The sequence below is a fragment of the Rhinoraja longicauda genome, chromosome 6 (assembly GCF_053455715.1).
Source record: "Rhinoraja longicauda isolate Sanriku21f chromosome 6, sRhiLon1.1, whole genome shotgun sequence".
NCBI lineage: Eukaryota > Metazoa > Chordata > Chondrichthyes > Rajiformes > Arhynchobatidae > Rhinoraja > Rhinoraja longicauda.
In genome coordinates this window covers 78241878-78265135 of record NC_135958.1, presented here as the reverse complement: position 1 = coordinate 78265135, position 23258 = coordinate 78241878, and the positions used below count along the sequence as shown (strand labels likewise).

General features: G+C 58.1%; 1 protein-coding gene across 1 annotated transcript in view; it reads right to left on the bottom strand.

Moving 5' to 3' along the window:
* The window catches only part of LOC144594636 (regulator of G-protein signaling 9-like), a 59135-nt gene extending 36023 nt beyond the window's left edge, over positions 1-23112 (bottom strand). Inside the window, exons 1-6 of the mRNA XM_078401411.1 lie at positions 23010-23112; positions 21581-21632; positions 19696-19754; positions 2433-2509; positions 1487-1568; positions 40-102 (exon numbers count right to left, since the gene is read on the bottom strand). Coding sequence (XP_078257537.1) covers positions 40-102; positions 1487-1568; positions 2433-2455 — 168 coding nt within the window. The 5' untranslated portion in view covers positions 2456-2509; positions 19696-19754; positions 21581-21632; positions 23010-23112. The remainder of the gene's footprint in view (positions 1-39; positions 103-1486; positions 1569-2432; positions 2510-19695; positions 19755-21580; positions 21633-23009) is intronic.
* Between the last annotated feature and the right edge of the window lie 146 nt (positions 23113-23258).

Genomic DNA, 23258 nt, shown 5'->3' with positions numbered 1-23258 from the left:
GGGGGACCAGAGAGATGACCTCAGCCTCACCTGTTCTACCTTGTTCATGTTGGGGTCAGTGGCACGGTCAATCCCATAATCCAGTACATGCAGACAGCCCGGCTGTGGGAGAAGGAAGCAACGTTAATTTAACGCGCAGGAGGAAACTGCAGATGGCGGTTTACACGTATCTCTCTCCGTGTCTCTCTCTCTCTCTCTGTCTCTCTCTGTCTCTCCAACCTCCCTCTCTCTCCAACCTTCTCTCTCTCCAACCTTCTCTCTCTCTCTCTCTCTCTCTCTCTCTCTCTCTCTCTCTCTCTCTCTCTCTCTCTCTCTCTCTCTCTCTCTCTCTCTCTCTCTCTCTCTCTCTCTCTCTCTCTCTCTCTCTCTCTCTCTCAGCGAGCAGGGTTACCAACTTTCTCACTCCCAAATAAGGGACAAAGTGACATCACCCAGCCAGCGGCCACGTGCTCCCACTCCACCAATGGCGGATGCCCCGGGCCGGGGGGCAGGTTGCTAAGCAACCTCCGTTAGGCGGCGCCCGGGCCTCCGGCCTACACTGTCCGGTCCTACAGCGGCCCACAGGCCCACAGTGTACGGGCCCTCAGTGTCCGGGCCTACAGCGCCCCCCCGGGCCTAATACGGGACAAACCAATTTAGCCCAATATACGGGATGTCCCGGCTAATACGGGACAGTTGGCATCCCTGGAGAGAAGGAATGGGTGATGTTTCGGGTCGAGACCCTTCTTCAGACCTGCTTCAGGACTGAAGAAGGGTCTCGACCAGAAACATGGTCCATTCTTCCTCTACTGAGAGGCTGCCTGCCCCGCTGAGTTATTTTGTGTCCATTAACATTCATTTAAACCTGACTGCTCTCAGATACAAAGGACGCATTCAGTAGCACAAGGAGTTGGGCAATCATAAGGTGCTAAGGAATAGGAGGAGAATTAGGCCATTTGGCCCATCGAGTCAACTCCGCCATTCAATCATGGCTAATCTATCTCTCCCTCCTAACCCCATTCTCCTGCCTTCTCCCTATAACCTCTGACACCCGCACTAATCAAGACTCTTTCTATCTTTGCCTTTGATATTTGCTTGAGAATAACAACTGCCCCAGCGAGGGGGTGCTAATCCTGCCAGTTAGGGTCGCCAACTGTCCTGTATTAGCCGGGACATCCCGTATTTTGGGATAAATTGGGCTAAACCCTTGTCTCGTATGGGGCCCGGGGGGGCACTTTAGGCCCGGACAGTGTGGTAGGAAAAAAACCCTGCAGATGCTGGTTAAACTCTGTGCCTACCTTCTGGACAGTGTAGGTGCAGTGTGGACAGTGTAGGCTCGGAGGCACCAACTGCCTAATGGAGGTTGCGTAGCAACCCGCCTCCCGGGTAGACCCAAAAAGCTGGAGTAACTCAGCGGGTGAGGCAGCATCTCAGGAGAGAAATTGCCCTTCAGTCGGGGTAATGCCCGTGTTGGTATTTGGGGCATGGGCTGGCAATCAGTACTCACCTCTGGCCTGTGCACCAGCCAGTATGCCCTCTCCTGGCAATCCAGAACAAACCTGTCCGCTTTCTTGCGTTCCTTGCCGGCCCTGGGAAAGGAGAGAGGAAGCCTGGTGTTACTGAGTGACCGCACTGGCTCTGCAGTGAGCTGCGCAAGGCTGCATTACTGTGGGGTGGGAGGGAGCTGCTTTACTGGGAGGGTGGGCCGTGCTGGTAATCTCAATCCTAGCATTTATTTCAAGAGGGCTTGTCCACAAACACAGGGATGTAATGCCGAGGCTCTATAAGGAGCTGGTCAGGCCGCGTTTGGAATATTGTGGACAATGTTGGACACACAGCACGTCTCTGATCAGGCCGTGAGTGGAACCCTGTCTCTCTCTACACGCAGGGACTGTGCATGGAGGCTGTGGTACTGAGGATATGCAGGTCAGAGACTGATGGAAATTGAGGGAACCAGGTCGTGTAGGCCAGAGATCAGCCATGTTTTATTGAATGTTGCAGCAGAACAAGGGGCCGAACAGCCTGCTGCCGCTCCCAGTGCCGGGAGCTGGAGTGTAACCAGTGGGCTGAATTATAGTTCTGCCCTTGCGGTTGGTGCGGCACGGTGGCGCAGCGGCAGAGTTGCCGCCTCACAGCGCTAGAGACCCGAGTTCGATCCTGACTACGGGTGCTGTCTGCACGGAGTTTGTACGTTCTCCCCGTGACCTGCGTGGGTTTTCTCCGGGTGCTCCGGTTTCCTCCCACACTCCAAAGATGTGCAGGTTTGCAGGTTCATTGGCTTCGACATGAATTGTGAATTGTCCCTAGTGTGTGTAGGATAGTGTTAGTGTGCGGGGATCGCTGGTTGGTGCGAACTCGGTGGGCCGAAGGGCCTGTTTCCGTGCTGTATCTCTAAAGTCGACAGTCAGTCAGGTGTCCTGTGCAGGGGGGAGGGGGGCAGATTCGTGGCCCACCTGTACTGTTCCTTGGCTTGCATGATGACAAAATCCCACTTATGGTTGACCTTCTTGTTCAAAAGGTTGTAGTTTTCCTTTAAAAAGAAAGAAACAACAAAGAAAAGGTAAAAGCCTTCAATCTCAAGGAACGTAGAGCAGTACGGGCCCTTCAGCCCACTGTATCTGTGCCCACTATGTACATGCCCACTGTGTCCACTATGTCCATGCCCACTATGTCCGTGCCCACTGTGTCCGTGCCCACTATGTCCGTGCCCACTATGTCCATGCCCACTGTGTCCACTATGTCCATGCCCACTATGTCCATGCCCACTGTGTCCACTGTGTCCATGCCCACTGTGTCCATGCCCACTGTGTCCGTGTCCACTGTGTCCATGCCCACTGTGTCCATGCCCACTATGTCCATGCCCACTGTGTCCGTGCCCACTGTGTCCGTGCCCACTGTGTCCATGCCCACTGTGTCCATACCCACTGTGTCCGTGCCCACTGTGTCCATACCCACTGTGTCCATGCCCACTGTGTCCATACCCACTGTGTCCGTGCCCACTGTGTCCATGCCCACTGTGTCCGTGCCCACTGTGTCCATGCCCACTGTGTCCATACCCACTGTGTCCATACCCACTGTGTCCGTGCCCACTGTGTCCATGCCCACTGTGTCCATACCCACTGTGTCCGTGCCCACTGTGTCCATGCCCACTGTGTCCATACCCACTATGTCTGTGCCCACTGTGTCCATGCCCACTGTGTCCATGCCCACTATGTCTGTGCCCACTGTGTCCATGCCCACTGTGTCCATGCCCACTGTGTCCATGCCCACTGTGTCCATGCCCACTATGTCCGTGCCCACTGTATCTGTGCCCACTGTGTCCATGCCCACTGTGTCCGTGCCCACTGTATCTGTGCCCACTATGTCCATGCCCACTATGTCCATGCCCACTGTGTCCATGCCCACTGTGTCCATGCCCACTGTGTCCATGCCCACTGTGTCCATGCCCACTGTGTCCATGCCCACTGTGTCCATGCCCACTATGTCTGTGCCCACTGTATCTGTGCCCACTGTGTCCATGCCCACTGTGTCCATGCCCACTATGTCCATGCCCACTATGTCCATGCCCACTGTGTCCATGCCCACTATGTCTGTGCCCACTGTGTCCATGCCCACTGTGTCCATGCCCACTGTGTCCATGCCCACTATGTCCATGCCCACTATGTCCATGCCCACTATGTCCACGCCCACTGTGTCCATGCCCACTATGTCTGTGCCCACTGTATCTGTGCCCACTGTGTCCACTATGTCCATGCCCACTATGTCCATGCCCACTGTGTCCATGCCCACTGTGTCCATGCCCACTGTGTCCATGCCCACTATGTCTGTGCCCACTGTGTCCATGCCCACTGTGTCCATGCCCACTGTGTCCATGCCCACTATGTCCATGCCCACTATGTCCATGCCCACTGTGTCCATGCCCACTGTGTCTGTGCCCACTATGTCCGTGCCCACTATGTCCATGCCCACTATGTCCATGCCCACTATGTCCATGCCCACTGTGTCCATGCCCACTGTGTCCATGCCCACTGTGTCCATGCCCACTGTGTCCATGCCCACTGTGTCCATGCCCACTGTGTCCATGCCCACTATGTCCATGCCCACTGTGTCCATGCCCACTGTGTCCATGCCCACTGTGTCCATGCCCACTGTGTCCATGCCCACTATGTCCATGCCCACTGTGTCCATGCCCACTGTGTCCATGCCCACTGTGTCCATGCCCACTGTGTCCGTACCCACTATGTCTGTGCCCACTGTATCTGTGCCCACTGTGTCCACTATGTCCATGCCCACTATGTCCATGCCCACTGTGTCCATGCCCACTGTGTCCATGCCCACTATGTCTGTGCCCACTGTGTCCATGCCCACTGTGTCCACTATGTCCATGCCCACTGTGTCCATGCCCACTGTGTCCATGCCCACTATGTCTGTGCCCACTGTGTCCATGCCCACTGTGTCCATGCCCACTATGTCTGTGCCCACTGTGTCCATGCCCACTGTGTCCATGCCCACTATGTCTGTGCCCACTATGTCTGTGCCCACTGTATCTGTGCCCACTGTGTCCACTGTGTCCATGCCCACTGTGTCCATGCCCACTATGTCCGTGCCCACTGTGTCCATGCCCACTGTGTCCATGCCCACTGTGTCCATGCCCACTATGTCTGTGCCCACTGTGTCCGTGCCCACTGTGTCCGTGCCCACTATGTCTGTGCCCACTGTGTCCATGCCCACTATGTCTGTGCCCACTATGTCTGTGCCCACTGTATCTGTGCCCACTGTGTCCACTGTGTCCATGCCCACTATGTCCGTGCCCACTGTGTCCATGCCCACTATGTCTGTGCCCACTGTGTCCGTGCCCACTGTGTCCGTGCCCACTGTGTCCGTGCCCACTGTGTCCATGCCCACTATGTCTGTGCCCACTGTGTCCATGCCCACTGTGTCCATGCCCACTGTGTCCACTGTGTCCATGCCCACTGTGTCCGTGCCCACTGTGTCCATGCCCACTGTGTCCACTGTGTCCATGCCCACTGTGTCCATGCCCACTATGTCTGTGCCCACTGTGTCCGTGCCCACTGTGTCCATGCCCACTGTGTCCATGCCCACTGTGTCCATGCCCACTGTGTCTGTGCCCACTATGTCTGTGCCCACTGTGTCCGTGCCCACTGTGTCCATGCCCACTGTGTCCATGCCCACTATGTCTGTGCCCACTGTGTCCGTGCCCACTGTGTCCATGCCCACTGTGTCCATGCCCACTGTGCCCACTGTGTCCGTGCCCACTGTGTCCATGCCCACTGTGTCCATGCCCACTGTGTCTGTGCCCACTATGTCTGTGCCCACTGTGTCCGTGCCCACTGTGTCCATGCCCACTGTGTCCATGCCCACTATGTCTGTGCCCACTGTGTCCGTGCCCACTGTGTCCATGCCCACTGTGTCCGTGCCCACTGTGTCCATGCCCACTGTGTCCATGCCCACTGTGTCCGTGCCCACTGTGCCCACTGTGCCCACTGTGTCCGTGCCCACTGTGTCCATGCCCACTGTGTCCATGCCCACTGTGTCCATGCCCACTATGTCTGTGCCCACTGTGTCCGTGCCCACTGTGTCCATGCCCACTGTGTCCATGCCCACTATGTCTGTGCCCACTGTGTCCGTGCCCACTGTGTCCATGCCCACTGTGTCCGTGCCCACTGTGTCCATGCCCACTGTGTCCATGCCCACTGTGTCCGTGCCCACTGTGCCCACTGTGCCCACTGTGTCCGTGCCCACTGTGTCCATGCCCACTGTGTCCGTGCCCACTGTGTCCATGCCCACTGTGTCCATGCCCACTGTGTCCGTGCCCACTGTGCCCACTGTGCCCACTGTGTCCGTGCCCACTGTGTCCATGCCCACTGTGTCCATGCCCACTGTGTCCGTGCCCACTGTGCCCACTGTGCCCACTGTGTCCATGCCCACTATGTCCGTGCCCACTGTGTCCATGCCCACTGTGTCCATGCCCACTGTGTCCATGCCCACTGTGTCCGTGCCCACTGTGTCCACTGTGTCCATGTCCACTGTGTCCATGCCCACTATGTCCGTGCCCACTGTGTCCATGCCCACTGTGTCCATGCCCACTGTGTCCATGCCCACTGTGTCCATGTCCACTGTGTCCATGCCCACTATGTCCATGCCCACTATGTCCGTGCCCACTGTGTCCATGCCCACTGTGTCCGTGCCCACTGTGTCCATGCCCACTGTGTCTGTGCCCACTGTGTCCATGCCCACTGTGTCCATGCCCACTGTGTCCATGCCCACTATGTCCATGCCCACTGTGTCCGTGCCCACTGTGTCCGTGCCCACTGTGTCCGTGCCCACTGTGTCCATGCCCACTGTGTCCGTGCCCACTGTGTCCGTGCCCACTGTGTCCATGCCCACTGTGTCCATGCCCACTGTGTCCATGCCCACTGTGTCCGTGCCCACCGTGCCCACTGTGTCCATGCCCACTGTGTCCGTGCCCACTGTGTCCATGCCCACTGTGTCCGTGCCCACTGTGTCCGTGCCCACTGTGTCCATGCCCACTGTGTCCATGCCCACTATGTCTGTGCCCACTGTGTCCATGCCCACTGTGTCCATGCCCACTGTGTCCATGCCCACTGTGTCCATGCCCACTATGTCTGTGCCCACTGTGTCCATGCCCACTGTGTCCATGCCCACTGTGTCCATGCCCACTATGTCTGTGCCCACTGTGTCCGTGCCCACTGTGTCCATGCCCACTGTGTCCGTGCCCACTGTGTCCGTGCCCACTGTGTCCATGCCCACTGTGTCCATGCCCACTGTGTCCATGCCCACTGTGTCCATGCCCACTGTGTCCATGCCCACTGTGTCTGTGCCCACTGTGTCCGTGCCCACTATGTCTGTGCCCACTGTGTCCATGCCCACTGTGTCCATGCCCACTGTGTCCATGCCCACTGTGTCCATGCCCACTATGTCTGTGCCCACTGTGTCCATGCCCACTGTGTCCATGCCCACTGTGTCCATGCCCACTATGTCTGTGCCCACTGTGTCCGTGCCCACTGTGTCCATGCCCACTGTGTCCGTGCCCACTGTGTCCGTGCCCACTGTGTCCATGCCCACTGTGTCCATGCCCACTGTGTCCATGCCCACTGTGTCCATGCCCACTGTGTCCATGCCCACTGTGTCTGTGCCCACTGTGTCCGTGCCCACTATGTCTGTGCCCACTGTGTCCGTGCCCACTGTGCCCACTGTGTCCATGCCCACTGTGTCCGTGCCCACTGTGTCCATGCCCACTGTGTCCGTGCCCACTGTGTCCATGCCCACTGTGTCCATGCCCACTGTGTCCGTGCCCACTGTGTCCATGCCCACTGTGTCCATGCCCACTGTGTCCATGCCCACTGTGTCCGTACCCACTATGTCTGTGCCCACTGTATCTGTGCCCACTGTGTCCACTATGTCCATGCCCACTATGTCCATGCCCACTGTGTCCATGCCCACTGTGTCCATGCCCACTATGTCTGTGCCCACTGTGTCCATGCCCACTGTGTCCACTATGTCCATGCCCACTGTGTCCATGCCCACTGTGTCCATGCCCACTATGTCTGTGCCCACTGTGTCCATGCCCACTGTGTCCATGCCCACTATGTCTGTGCCCACTGTGTCCATGCCCACTGTGTCCATGCCCACTATGTCTGTGCCCACTATGTCTGTGCCCACTGTATCTGTGCCCACTGTGTCCACTGTGTCCATGCCCACTGTGTCCATGCCCACTATGTCCGTGCCCACTGTGTCCATGCCCACTGTGTCCATGCCCACTGTGTCCATGCCCACTATGTCTGTGCCCACTGTGTCCGTGCCCACTGTGTCCGTGCCCACTATGTCTGTGCCCACTGTGTCCATGCCCACTATGTCTGTGCCCACTATGTCTGTGCCCACTGTATCTGTGCCCACTGTGTCCACTGTGTCCATGCCCACTATGTCCGTGCCCACTGTGTCCATGCCCACTATGTCTGTGCCCACTGTGTCCGTGCCCACTGTGTCCGTGCCCACTGTGTCCGTGCCCACTGTGTCCATGCCCACTATGTCTGTGCCCACTGTGTCCATGCCCACTGTGTCCATGCCCACTGTGTCCACTGTGTCCATGCCCACTGTGTCCGTGCCCACTGTGTCCATGCCCACTGTGTCCACTGTGTCCATGCCCACTGTGTCCATGCCCACTATGTCTGTGCCCACTGTGTCCGTGCCCACTGTGTCCATGCCCACTGTGTCCATGCCCACTGTGTCCATGCCCACTGTGTCTGTGCCCACTATGTCTGTGCCCACTGTGTCCGTGCCCACTGTGTCCATGCCCACTGTGTCCATGCCCACTATGTCTGTGCCCACTGTGTCCGTGCCCACTGTGTCCATGCCCACTGTGTCCATGCCCACTGTGCCCACTGTGTCCGTGCCCACTGTGTCCATGCCCACTGTGTCCATGCCCACTGTGTCTGTGCCCACTATGTCTGTGCCCACTGTGTCCGTGCCCACTGTGTCCATGCCCACTGTGTCCATGCCCACTATGTCTGTGCCCACTGTGTCCGTGCCCACTGTGTCCATGCCCACTGTGTCCGTGCCCACTGTGTCCATGCCCACTGTGTCCATGCCCACTGTGTCCGTGCCCACTGTGCCCACTGTGCCCACTGTGTCCGTGCCCACTGTGTCCATGCCCACTGTGTCCATGCCCACTGTGTCCATGCCCACTATGTCTGTGCCCACTGTGTCCGTGCCCACTGTGTCCATGCCCACTGTGTCCATGCCCACTATGTCTGTGCCCACTGTGTCCGTGCCCACTGTGTCCATGCCCACTGTGTCCGTGCCCACTGTGTCCATGCCCACTGTGTCCATGCCCACTGTGTCCGTGCCCACTGTGCCCACTGTGCCCACTGTGTCCGTGCCCACTGTGTCCATGCCCACTGTGTCCGTGCCCACTGTGTCCATGCCCACTGTGTCCATGCCCACTGTGTCCGTGCCCACTGTGCCCACTGTGCCCACTGTGTCCGTGCCCACTGTGTCCATGCCCACTGTGTCCATGCCCACTGTGTCCGTGCCCACTGTGCCCACTGTGCCCACTGTGTCCATGCCCACTATGTCCGTGCCCACTGTGTCCATGCCCACTGTGTCCATGCCCACTGTGTCCATGCCCACTGTGTCCGTGCCCACTGTGTCCACTGTGTCCATGTCCACTGTGTCCATGCCCACTATGTCCGTGCCCACTGTGTCCATGCCCACTGTGTCCATGCCCACTGTGTCCATGCCCACTGTGTCCATGTCCACTGTGTCCATGCCCACTATGTCCATGCCCACTATGTCCGTGCCCACTGTGTCCATGCCCACTGTGTCCGTGCCCACTGTGTCCATGCCCACTGTGTCTGTGCCCACTGTGTCCATGCCCACTGTGTCCATGCCCACTGTGTCCATGCCCACTATGTCCATGCCCACTGTGTCCGTGCCCACTGTGTCCGTGCCCACTGTGTCCGTGCCCACTGTGTCCATGCCCACTGTGTCCGTGCCCACTGTGTCCGTGCCCACTGTGTCCATGCCCACTGTGTCCATGCCCACTGTGTCCATGCCCACTGTGTCCGTGCCCACCGTGCCCACTGTGTCCATGCCCACTGTGTCCGTGCCCACTGTGTCCATGCCCACTGTGTCCGTGCCCACTGTGTCCGTGCCCACTGTGTCCATGCCCACTGTGTCCATGCCCACTATGTCTGTGCCCACTGTGTCCATGCCCACTGTGTCCATGCCCACTGTGTCCATGCCCACTGTGTCCATGCCCACTATGTCTGTGCCCACTGTGTCCATGCCCACTGTGTCCATGCCCACTGTGTCCATGCCCACTATGTCTGTGCCCACTGTGTCCGTGCCCACTGTGTCCATGCCCACTGTGTCCGTGCCCACTGTGTCCGTGCCCACTGTGTCCATGCCCACTGTGTCCATGCCCACTGTGTCCATGCCCACTGTGTCCATGCCCACTGTGTCCATGCCCACTGTGTCTGTGCCCACTGTGTCCGTGCCCACTATGTCTGTGCCCACTGTGTCCATGCCCACTGTGTCCATGCCCACTGTGTCCATGCCCACTATGTCTGTGCCCACTGTGTCCATGCCCACTGTGTCCATGCCCACTGTGTCCATGCCCACTATGTCTGTGCCCACTGTGTCCGTGCCCACTGTGTCCATGCCCACTGTGTCCGTGCCCACTGTGTCCGTGCCCACTGTGTCCATGCCCACTGTGTCCATGCCCACTGTGTCCATGCCCACTGTGTCCATGCCCACTGTGTCCATGCCCACTGTGTCTGTGCCCACTGTGTCCGTGCCCACTATGTCTGTGCCCACTGTGTCCGTGCCCACTGTGCCCACTGTGTCCATGCCCACTGTGTCCGTGCCCACTGTGTCCATGCCCACTGTGTCCGTGCCCACTGTGTCCATGCCCACTGTCTCCATGCCCACTGTGTCCGTGCCCACTGTGTCCATGCCCACTGTGTCCATGCCCACTGTGTCCATGCCCACTGTGTCCGTACCCACTATGTCTGTGCCCACTGTATCTGTGCCCACTGTGTCCACTATGTCCATGCCCACTATGTCCATGCCCACTGTGTCCATGCCCACTGTGTCCATGCCCACTATGTCTGTGCCCACTGTGTCCATGCCCACTGTGTCCACTATGTCCATGCCCACTGTGTCCATGCCCACTGTGTCCATGCCCACTATGTCTGTGCCCACTGTGTCCATGCCCACTGTGTCCATGCCCACTATGTCTGTGCCCACTGTGTCCATGCCCACTGTGTCCATGCCCACTATGTCTGTGCCCACTATGTCTGTGCCCACTGTATCTGTGCCCACTGTGTCCACTGTGTCCATGCCCACTGTGTCCATGCCCACTATGTCCGTGCCCACTGTGTCCATGCCCACTGTGTCCATGCCCACTGTGTCCATGCCCACTATGTCTGTGCCCACTGTGTCCGTGCCCACTGTGTCCGTGCCCACTATGTCTGTGCCCACTGTGTCCATGCCCACTATGTCTGTGCCCACTATGTCTGTGCCCACTGTATCTGTGCCCACTGTGTCCACTGTGTCCATGCCCACTATGTCCGTGCCCACTGTGTCCATGCCCACTATGTCTGTGCCCACTGTGTCCGTGCCCACTGTGTCCGTGCCCACTGTGTCCGTGCCCACTGTGTCCATGCCCACTATGTCTGTGCCCACTGTGTCCATGCCCACTGTGTCCATGCCCACTGTGTCCACTGTGTCCATGCCCACTGTGTCCGTGCCCACTGTGTCCATGCCCACTGTGTCCACTGTGTCCATGCCCACTGTGTCCATGCCCACTATGTCTGTGCCCACTGTGTCCGTGCCCACTGTGTCCATGCCCACTGTGTCCATGCCCACTGTGTCCATGCCCACTGTGTCTGTGCCCACTATGTCTGTGCCCACTGTGTCCGTGCCCACTGTGTCCATGCCCACTGTGTCCATGCCCACTATGTCTGTGCCCACTGTGTCCGTGCCCACTGTGTCCATGCCCACTGTGTCCATGCCCACTGTGCCCACTGTGTCCGTGCCCACTGTGTCCATGCCCACTGTGTCCATGCCCACTGTGTCTGTGCCCACTATGTCTGTGCCCACTGTGTCCGTGCCCACTGTGTCCATGCCCACTGTGTCCATGCCCACTATGTCTGTGCCCACTGTGTCCGTGCCCACTGTGTCCATGCCCACTGTGTCCGTGCCCACTGTGTCCATGCCCACTGTGTCCATGCCCACTGTGTCCGTGCCCACTGTGCCCACTGTGCCCACTGTGTCCGTGCCCACTGTGTCCATGCCCACTGTGTCCATGCCCACTGTGTCCATGCCCACTATGTCTGTGCCCACTGTGTCCGTGCCCACTGTGTCCATGCCCACTGTGTCCATGCCCACTATGTCTGTGCCCACTGTGTCCGTGCCCACTGTGTCCATGCCCACTGTGTCCGTGCCCACTGTGTCCATGCCCACTGTGTCCATGCCCACTGTGTCCGTGCCCACTGTGCCCACTGTGCCCACTGTGTCCGTGCCCACTGTGTCCATGCCCACTGTGTCCGTGCCCACTGTGTCCATGCCCACTGTGTCCATGCCCACTGTGTCCGTGCCCACTGTGCCCACTGTGCCCACTGTGTCCGTGCCCACTGTGTCCATGCCCACTGTGTCCATGCCCACTGTGTCCGTGCCCACTGTGCCCACTGTGCCCACTGTGTCCATGCCCACTATGTCCGTGCCCACTGTGTCCATGCCCACTGTGTCCATGCCCACTGTGTCCATGCCCACTGTGTCCGTGCCCACTGTGTCCACTGTGTCCATGTCCACTGTGTCCATGCCCACTATGTCCGTGCCCACTGTGTCCATGCCCACTGTGTCCATGCCCACTGTGTCCATGCCCACTGTGTCCATGTCCACTGTGTCCATGCCCACTATGTCCATGCCCACTATGTCCGTGCCCACTGTGTCCATGCCCACTGTGTCCGTGCCCACTGTGTCCATGCCCACTGTGTCTGTGCCCACTGTGTCCATGCCCACTGTGTCCATGCCCACTGTGTCCATGCCCACTATGTCCATGCCCACTGTGTCCGTGCCCACTGTGTCCGTGCCCACTGTGTCCGTGCCCACTGTGTCCATGCCCACTGTGTCCGTGCCCACTGTGTCCGTGCCCACTGTGTCCATGCCCACTGTGTCCATGCCCACTGTGTCCATGCCCACTGTGTCCGTGCCCACCGTGCCCACTGTGTCCATGCCCACTGTGTCCGTGCCCACTGTGTCCATGCCCACTGTGTCCGTGCCCACTGTGTCCGTGCCCACTGTGTCCATGCCCACTGTGTCCATGCCCACTATGTCTGTGCCCACTGTGTCCATGCCCACTGTGTCCATGCCCACTGTGTCCATGCCCACTGTGTCCATGCCCACTATGTCTGTGCCCACTGTGTCCATGCCCACTGTGTCCATGCCCACTGTGTCCATGCCCACTATGTCTGTGCCCACTGTGTCCGTGCCCACTGTGTCCATGCCCACTGTGTCCGTGCCCACTGTGTCCGTGCCCACTGTGTCCATGCCCACTGTGTCCATGCCCACTGTGTCCATGCCCACTGTGTCCATGCCCACTGTGTCCATGCCCACTGTGTCTGTGCCCACTGTGTCCGTGCCCACTATGTCTGTGCCCACTGTGTCCATGCCCACTGTGTCCATGCCCACTGTGTCCATGCCCACTGTGTCCATGCCCACTATGTCTGTGCCCACTGTGTCCATGCCCACTGTGTCCATGCCCACTGTGTCCATGCCCACTATGTCTGTGCCCACTGTGTCCGTGCCCACTGTGTCCATGCCCACTGTGTCCGTGCCCACTGTGTCCGTGCCCACTGTGTCCATGCCCACTGTGTCCATGCCCACTGTGTCCATGCCCACTGTGTCCATGCCCACTGTGTCCATGCCCACTGTGTCTGTGCCCACTGTGTCCGTGCCCACTATGTCTGTGCCCACTGTGTCCGTGCCCACTGTGCCCACTGTGTCCATGCCCACTGTGTCCGTGCCCACTGTGTCCATGCCCACTGTGTCCGTGCCCACTGTGTCCATGCCCACTGTGTCCATGCCCACTGTGTCCGTGCCCACTGTGTCCATGCCCACTGTGTCCATGCCCACTGTGTCCATGCCCACTGTGTCCGTACCCACTATGTCTGTGCCCACTGTATCTGTGCCCACTGTGTCCACTATGTCCATGCCCACTATGTCCATGCCCACTGTGTCCATGCCCACTGTGTCCATGCCCACTATGTCTGTGCCCACTGTGTCCATGCCCACTGTGTCCACTATGTCCATGCCCACTGTGTCCATGCCCACTGTGTCCATGCCCACTATGTCTGTGCCCACTGTGTCCATGCCCACTGTGTCCATGCCCACTATGTCTGTGCCCACTGTGTCCATGCCCACTGTGTCCATGCCCACTATGTCTGTGCCCACTATGTCTGTGCCCACTGTATCTGTGCCCACTGTGTCCACTGTGTCCATGCCCACTGTGTCCATGCCCACTATGTCCGTGCCCACTGTGTCCATGCCCACTGTGTCCATGCCCACTGTGTCCATGCCCACTATGTCTGTGCCCACTGTGTCCGTGCCCACTGTGTCCGTGCCCACTATGTCTGTGCCCACTGTGTCCATGCCCACTATGTCTGTGCCCACTATGTCTGTGCCCACTGTATCTGTGCCCACTGTGTCCACTGTGTCCATGCCCACTATGTCCGTGCCCACTGTGTCCATGCCCACTATGTCTGTGCCCACTGTGTCCGTGCCCACTGTGTCCGTGCCCACTGTGTCCGTGCCCACTGTGTCCATGCCCACTATGTCTGTGCCCACTGTGTCCATGCCCACTGTGTCCATGCCCACTGTGTCCACTGTGTCCATGCCCACTGTGTCCGTGCCCACTGTGTCCATGCCCACTGTGTCCACTGTGTCCATGCCCACTGTGTCCATGCCCACTATGTCTGTGCCCACTGTGTCCGTGCCCACTGTGTCCATGCCCACTGTGTCCATGCCCACTGTGTCCATGCCCACTGTGTCTGTGCCCACTATGTCTGTGCCCACTGTGTCCGTGCCCACTGTGTCCATGCCCACTGTGTCCATGCCCACTATGTCTGTGCCCACTGTGTCCGTGCCCACTGTGTCCATGCCCACTGTGTCCATGCCCACTGTGCCCACTGTGTCCGTGCCCACTGTGTCCATGCCCACTGTGTCCATGCCCACTGTGTCTGTGCCCACTATGTCTGTGCCCACTGTGTCCGTGCCCACTGTGTCCATGCCCACTGTGTCCATGCCCACTATGTCTGTGCCCACTGTGTCCGTGCCCACTGTGTCCATGCCCACTGTGTCCGTGCCCACTGTGTCCATGCCCACTGTGTCCATGCCCACTGTGTCCGTGCCCACTGTGCCCACTGTGCCCACTGTGTCCGTGCCCACTGTGTCCATGCCCACTGTGTCCATGCCCACTGTGTCCATGCCCACTATGTCTGTGCCCACTGTGTCCGTGCCCACTGTGTCCATGCCCACTGTGTCCATGCCCACTATGTCTGTGCCCACTGTGTCCGTGCCCACTGTGTCCATGCCCACTGTGTCCGTGCCCACTGTGTCCATGCCCACTGTGTCCATGCCCACTGTGTCCGTGCCCACTGTGCCCACTGTGCCCACTGTGTCCGTGCCCACTGTGTCCATGCCCACTGTGTCCGTGCCCACTGTGTCCATGCCCACTGTGTCCATGCCCACTGTGTCCGTGCCCACTGTGCCCACTGTGCCCACTGTGTCCGTGCCCACTGTGTCCATGCCCACTGTGTCCATGCCCACTGTGTCCGTGCCCACTGTGCCCACTGTGCCCACTGTGTCCATGCCCACTATGTCCGTGCCCACTGTGTCCATGCCCACTGTGTCCATGCCCACTGTGTCCATGCCCACTGTGTCCGTGCCCACTGTGTCCACTGTGTCCATGTCCACTGTGTCCATGCCCACTATGTCCGTGCCCACTGTGTCCATGCCCACTGTGTCCATGCCCACTGTGTCCATGCCCACTGTGTCCATGTCCACTGTGTCCATGCCCACTATGTCCATGCCCACTATGTCCGTGCCCACTGTGTCCATGCCCACTGTGTCCGTGCCCACTGTGTCCATGCCCACTGTGTCTGTGCCCACTGTGTCCATGCCCACTGTGTCCATGCCCACTGTGTCCATGCCCACTATGTCCATGCCCACTGTGTCCGTGCCCACTGTGTCCGTGCCCACTGTGTCCGTGCCCACTGTGTCCATGCCCACTGTGTCCGTGCCCACTGTGTCCGTGCCCACTGTGTCCATGCCCACTGTGTCCATGCCCACTGTGTCCATGCCCACTGTGTCCGTGCCCACCGTGCCCACTGTGTCCATGCCCACTGTGTCCGTGCCCACTGTGTCCATGCCCACTGTGTCCGTGCCCACTGTGTCCGTGCCCACTGTGTCCATGCCCACTGTGTCCATGCCCACTATGTCTGTGCCCACTGTGTCCATGCCCACTGTGTCCATGCCCACTGTGTCCATGCCCACTGTGTCCATGCCCACTATGTCTGTGCCCACTGTGTCCATGCCCACTGTGTCCATGCCCACTGTGTCCATGCCCACTATGTCTGTGCCCACTGTGTCCGTGCCCACTGTGTCCATGCCCACTGTGTCCGTGCCCACTGTGTCCGTGCCCACTGTGTCCATGCCCACTGTGTCCATGCCCACTGTGTCCATGCCCACTGTGTCCATGCCCACTGTGTCCATGCCCACTGTGTCTGTGCCCACTGTGTCCGTGCCCACTATGTCTGTGCCCACTGTGTCCATGCCCACTGTGTCCATGCCCACTGTGTCCATGCCCACTGTGTCCATGCCCACTATGTCTGTGCCCACTGTGTCCATGCCCACTGTGTCCATGCCCACTGTGTCCATGCCCACTATGTCTGTGCCCACTGTGTCCGTGCCCACTGTGTCCATGCCCACTGTGTCCGTGCCCACTGTGTCCGTGCCCACTGTGTCCATGCCCACTGTGTCCATGCCCACTGTGTCCATGCCCACTGTGTCCATGCCCACTGTGTCCATGCCCACTGTGTCTGTGCCCACTGTGTCCGTGCCCACTATGTCTGTGCCCACTGTGTCCGTGCCCACTGTGCCCACTGTGTCCATGCCCACTGTGTCCGTGCCCACTGTGTCCATGCCCACTGTGTCCGTGCCCACTGTGTCCATACCCACTGTGTCCATGCCCACTGTGTCCGTGCCCACTGTATCTGTGCCCACTGTGTCCATGCCCACTGTGCCCACTGTGCCCACTGTGTCCATGCCCACTGTGTCCATGCCCACTGTGTCCATGCCCACTGTGTCCATGCCCACTGTGTCCATGCCCACTGTGTCCATGCCCACTGTGTCCATGCCCACTGTGTCCGTGCCCACTGTGTCCATGCCCACTGTGCCCACTGTGCCCACTGTGTCCGTGCCCACTGTGTCCATGCCCACTGTGCCCACTGTGCCCACTGTGTCCGTGCCCACTGTGTCCATGCCCACTGTGTCCGTGCCCACTGTGTCCATGCCCACTATGTCCGTGCCCACTGTGTCCGTGCCCACTGTGTCCATGCCCACTGTGTCCGTGCCCACTGTGTCCGTGCCCACTGTGTCCATGCCCACTGTGCCCACTGTGCCCACTGTGTCCGTGCCCACTGTGTCCATGCCCACTGTGCCCACTGTGCCCACTGTGTCCGTGCCCACTGTGTCCGTGCCCACTGTGTCCATGCCCACTGTGTCCGTGCCCACTGTGCCCACTGTGTCCATGCCCACTGTGTCCGTGCCCACTGTGCCCACTGTGTCCATGCCCACTGTGTCCGTGCCCACTGTGCCCACTGTGTCCATGCCCACTGTGTCCATGCCCACTGTGTCCATGCCCACTGTGTCCATGCCCACTGTGTCCATGCCCACTGTGTCCATGCCCACTGTGCCCACTGTGTCCATGCCCACTGTGCCCACTGTGTCCATGCCCACTGTGTCCATGCCCACTATGTCTGTGCCCACTGTGTCCATGCCCACTGTGTCCATGCCCACTATGTCTGTGCCCACTATGTCCATGCCCACTGTGTCCATGCCCACTGTGTCCATGCCCACTGTGTCCATGCCCACTATGTCTGTGCCCACTGTGTCCATGCCCACTGTGTCCGTGCCCACTGTGTCCATGCCCACTGTGTCCATGCCCACTGTGTCCATGCCCACTGTGTCCATGCCCACTGTGTCCATGCCCACTATGTCTGTGCCCACTATGTCCATGCCCACTGTGTCCATGCCCACTGTGTCCATGCCCACTGTGTCCATGCCCACTATGTCTGTGCCCACTGTGTCCGTGCCCACTGTGTCTGTGCCCACTGTGTCCATGCCCACTGTGTCCATGCCCACTGTGTCCATGCCCACTGTGTCCGTGCCCACTGTGTCCGTGCCCACTGTGTCCATGCCCACTGTGTCCGTGCCCACTGTGTCCGTGCCCACTGTGTCCGTGCCCACTGTGTCCATGCCCACTGTGTCCATGCCCACTGTGTCCGTGCCCACTGTGTCCATGCCCACTGTGTCCATGCCCACTGTGTCCATGCCCACTGTGTCCGTGCCCACTGTGTCCGTGCCCACTGTGTCCGTGCCCACTGTGTCCGTGCCCACTGTGTCCGTGCCCACTGTGTCCATGCCCACTGTGTCCATGCCCACTGTGTCCATGCCCACTGTGTCCGTGCCCACTGTGTCCATGCCCACTGTGTCCATGCCCACTGTGTCCATGCCCACTGTGTCCATGCCCACTGTGTCTGTGCCCACTGTGTCCATGCCCACTGTGTCCATGCCCACTGTGTCCATGCCCACTGTGTCTGTGCCCACTGTGTCCGTGCCCACTGTGTCCGTGCCCACTGTGTCCATGCCCACTGTGTCCGTGCCCACTGTGTCCGTGCCCACTGTGTCCATGCCCACTGTGTCTGTGCCCACTGTGTCTGTGCCCACTGTGTCCGTGCCCACTGTGTCCATGCCCACTGTGTCCATGCCCACTGTGTCCATGCCGAACATGATGCCAAGCTAAACTAATTTTTTGATTTAGAGATACAGCGCAGAAACAGGCCCTTCGGCCCCACCGGCTCCGCACCGCCCAGCGATCCCCGCACACTAACACTATCCTACACCCACTAGGGACAATTTTTACATTTGCCCAGCCAATTAACCTACATATCTGTACGTCTTTGGAGTGTGGGAGGAAACCGAAGATCTCGGAGAAAACCCACGCAGGTCACGGGGAGAACGTACAAACTCCCTACAGTACAGCACCCGTAGTCAGGATCGAACCCGAGTCTCCGGCGCTGCATTCGCTGTAAGGCAGCAACTCTACCGTTGCGCCACCGTGCCAGGCCAACCGTGCCAATCTCCTCTGCCTGCACGTGATCCATATCCCGCTATTCCCAGCATATCCGTGTGCCTATCTAAAAGCCTCACTTGCTACAGCCGTACCCACCTCCAACACCACCCTTGGCAGCGTGTTCCTGGCACCCCTCTGTGTGAGAAACTTGCCCCACACATCTCCTTTAAACTTTGCCCGCTCACCTTAAGGCTAAGATATTTACAACAGCGTCAGATAGAACAACCCAACTCATCCACGCTTCATCTGAGGTCGATGGGAATATGTTCAGACTGTTGACACTCTCTATGTGAAAGAAGTTCACTGTCTCTACACTATCTCTGCCTCCCCTCAGCCTCTGAAGCTCCAGAGAAAACAATCAGTTTGTCCATCGATTACATCGATTACCTCGAAAATAGGTGCAAGAGGAGGCCATTTGGCCCTTCGAGCCAGCACCGCCATTCAATATGATCATGGCTGATCATACACAATCAGTAACCTGTGCCTGCCTTCTCCCCATATCCCTTGATTCCGTTAGCTCCTAGAGCTCTATCCAACTCTCTTTTAAATTCATCCAGTGAATCGGCCTCCACTGCCTCCCATGGCAGAGAATCCAACAGATTCACAACTCTCTGGGTGAAAAAGATTTTCCTCATCTCACTGAAACGTATTGATGACCAGAACGATGGCCGTAGTGGGGAAAGGTTGAGTTTGGGGTCAGTTCACAGCAACGTTTAACCACTCACTCTCCGCACCCACCTCCCTCCCGCTGCTCTTACCTTCTCATATTCCTCCAGCGCACCTTTTTTACGGATGTTTTTCTTTGCCAAATAAATTGCTGTTGAACAAAAACAATTCGTTGGTCAATGAAGAATTTGGAAGAAGAGAGGGGAGGATGCTTGGATGGGCAGGCAAAGAATCTCACTGTGCCTTGTCACATGTCAGAATAACGTGTGGTCCATTCCGTTGCTTAATGGCAAGACCACTAACAGAATGTACAGAGGGATCTTGGGGTCCAGGTTTCCCTGGAAGTGGGAAGGCAAGTCGCAAGAGTGGTAAATAAGGCGTATGGTAGGCTGACCGAACTTCATTGGGTCAGGCATTGAGTGTAAGTGGCAGTCGGTCACTTGCACTCCCGACACTTGCAGGACTTTGCAAGGACAGGACTTTGGTTCGGCTGCATTTGGTGTATTGCCTGCAGTTCTCGTTGCTTCACTCTCGGAAGGATGTGGAGGCTTTAGAGAGGATGCAGAAGAGGTTTAGGGACAAAGAAAATAGGTGCAGGAGGAGACCCTTTAGCCCTTCGAGCCAGCACCGCCATTCATCGTGATCATGGCTGATCATCCACAATCAGTAACCCGTGCCTGCCTTCTCCCCATATCCCTTGATTCCACTAGTCCCGAGAGTTCTATCTAACTCTCTTTTAAATTCATCCAGTGAATTGGCCTCCACTGCCTTCTGTGGCAGAGAATTCCACAAATTCACAACTCTCTGGGTGTAAAAGTTTTAAATGGCCTCCCCTTTATTCTTAGACTGTGTGGCCCCTGGTTCTGGACTCCCCCAACATTGGGAACACTTTTCCTGCATCTAGCTTTCATAATTTTATACATCTCTTTCAGATCCCCTCTCATCCTTCTAGACTCCAGTGAATACAGGCCCATTTACTGGAATGGTGCCTTCGTTGGAAGGTGTTGGCTATTAGGGGAAGTTGGACAGAGTTGGGTCGTTTTCTCTGGAGCGTCGGAAGCTGAGAAGAGACCTGTTGGAAGTGTATAAAAGTTATGAAAGGCATCGATACGGTAAATGGTCAGAACCTTTCCTCAGGTGGAAATTGTGCCTTCAGGTGGACTAGAGGGCAAAGCTTTACGGTGAGAGGGGCAAAGTTTAAAGGAGATGTGCGGGGCGGTATCTTTGTACAGAGAATGATTGATGGCTGCCTTGAACACGCTGCCAGGTGGTGGTGGTGGAGGCAGGGACAATAGTGGCGTTTAAGAGGCTTTTACAGAAGCACATGAGTATGCAGGGAATGCAGGGATCACTTGCCAGCAGAGATGGTTAGTTTAAACTGGGCACCATGTTTGGCACAGACACTGTGGATCGAAGGGCCTGCTCCTGGTGCTGTCCTGGCCTATCCTCCACTGTTGCTGGGGAGCTGGTGTGAATGGGAAGGAGGAGGTTTTAAGGGAGGGAGGGATAGATAGATTAGATAGATAGATTAGATAGATTAGATAGATAGATAGATAGATAGATAGATAGATAGATAGATGGATAGACGGATAGACGGATGGACGGATGGACGGATGGACGGATGGAGGGATGGAGGGATGGAGGGATGGACGGATGGAGGGAGGGAGGGAGGGAGGGAGGGAGGGAGGGAGGGAGGGAGGGAGGGAGGGAGGGAGGGAGGGAGGGAGGGAGGGAGGGAGGGAGGGAGGGAGGGAGGGAGGGAGGGAGGGAGGGACAGACGGACGGACGGACAGATAGATAGATCCTTGATTAGTGTGGGTGTCAGAGGTTACGGGGAGGAGGCAGGAGAATGGGGTTAGGAGGGAGAGATAGATTAGACATGATTGAATGGTGGAGTAGACTTGTTGCGCCGAATGGCCTAATTCTACTCCTATCACTTCTGACCTTCAGATTGGGTTGGGGGCTGAAGTAACTCACCGTAGTCTGTGTCCTCGGCAGGCCACTCCTGACTGGGCCAGAAGTAGGGGGTCTGAGGGGGCAGAAGAGATGGCAGGGTGTAACACAGGCAGGTTTGTGGGTTAATCGTCCCTCCGTGAAGATGCAGCATGGAAACAGGACCTTCGGCCCGCTGAGTCCATGCCGACCATCGCACTAGTTCTATGTTATCCCACTTTCCCATCCATCCCTGCGCTCCTTCCTGATGCCCCCCAACCACCGCTTCCTTCCGCAGCCTAAGTTCTGGAACTCTCTCCCGCCACCTCGCTCTCTCTCCCCTCCTCTCACAAGCTGAGCATGACCTGCCTCCGGCCAAGCGGGGCGTCCCAGCTCGCGACATGGTCCCGCAGCGGGTAGAGCTGCTGCCTCACAGCGCCAGAGACCCGGGTTCCATCCTGACACCGGGCGCAGTCTGTGCGTGCGGAGTTTGCACGTTCTTCCCTGTGAACGCACACGGCTTTCCTCCGGGTGCTCCGGTTTCCCCCCGCCTGTGGGCTTGTGGGTTAATCGGCCCCCTGTAAGGATACAGCATGGAAACAGGCCCTTCGGCCCACCGAGTCCACGCCGACCATCGCACTAGTTCCATGTTATCCCACTTTCGCATGCGATGGTCGGCGTGGACTCCGAAGGGCCTGTTTCCACGCTGTACCTTTCAATCAACACCACCTGATGAGGCTCGGGGGCAAATGTTACCATTGTGGCTTTGAGAAATGGTACCTGGTTAAAGGCATTGCACTAATGGTAACCACAGAGATGTGGTCTAAGTGATTAACCACAGTGAATCCTGCAGTTGCAACATGGTGCACTGGAGCTTTCAGAGTGGCGAACATCAGGTTTTGTGACCAAATTCCGTGACATTTAACCATTGTCGAAACCCTGAAACCTCCATCTGGATCTGGGACCGAGTATTTGGGGGTGAACCTCGTTGGGTTGCAGGAGCCAGAGGGGCCTGGGCATTCACATTGAGAAACTGTTGAAGCCAGCAGCGGACCGGATTCAGGGAGTGAGGGAGCGTGGAGCTGGGACTGGTCCTCAGCGAGGCAACTGCAACCATTTCTGCTCCATTCTCAATCATGGAGGGCGGTCACGGTGGCGCAGTGGTAGAGTTGCTGCCTTACAGCGAATGCAGCGCCGGAGACCCGGGTTCGATCCCGACCACGGGCGCTGCCTGTACGGCGTTTGTACGTTCTCCCCGTGACCTGCGTGGGTTTTCTCCGAGATCTTCGGTTTCCTCCCACGCTCCAAAGACGTACAGGTTTGTAGGTTAATTGGCCGGGCAAATGTAACAATTGTCCCTGGTGGGTGTTGGATAGTGTTAATGTGCGGGGATCGCTGGTCGGCGTGGACCCGGTGGGCCGAAAGGGCCTGTTTCTGTGCTGTATCTCTCAACTAAAAAAATGGACTTGCTCACCTGGAACCTGTAAAGACTGTTGTCTGGCTTCAGCGATGGGTTCCTGGGCTCTTGTAAGGGGTAGATGTAGCCAAGCTTCACGAGGAGATTTCCCAGCAGGGTGCCTTCTAACAAAGAACAATTCAACCTCACACAACAGTCGGCTTGAGTGGAGGCAGCCGAGTACCGATACAATACCATACGGTAGAACTTCATTTACCCCAGGAGGGAAACAGTCATAAAACACAAGGCTCATGACACATGAAATTA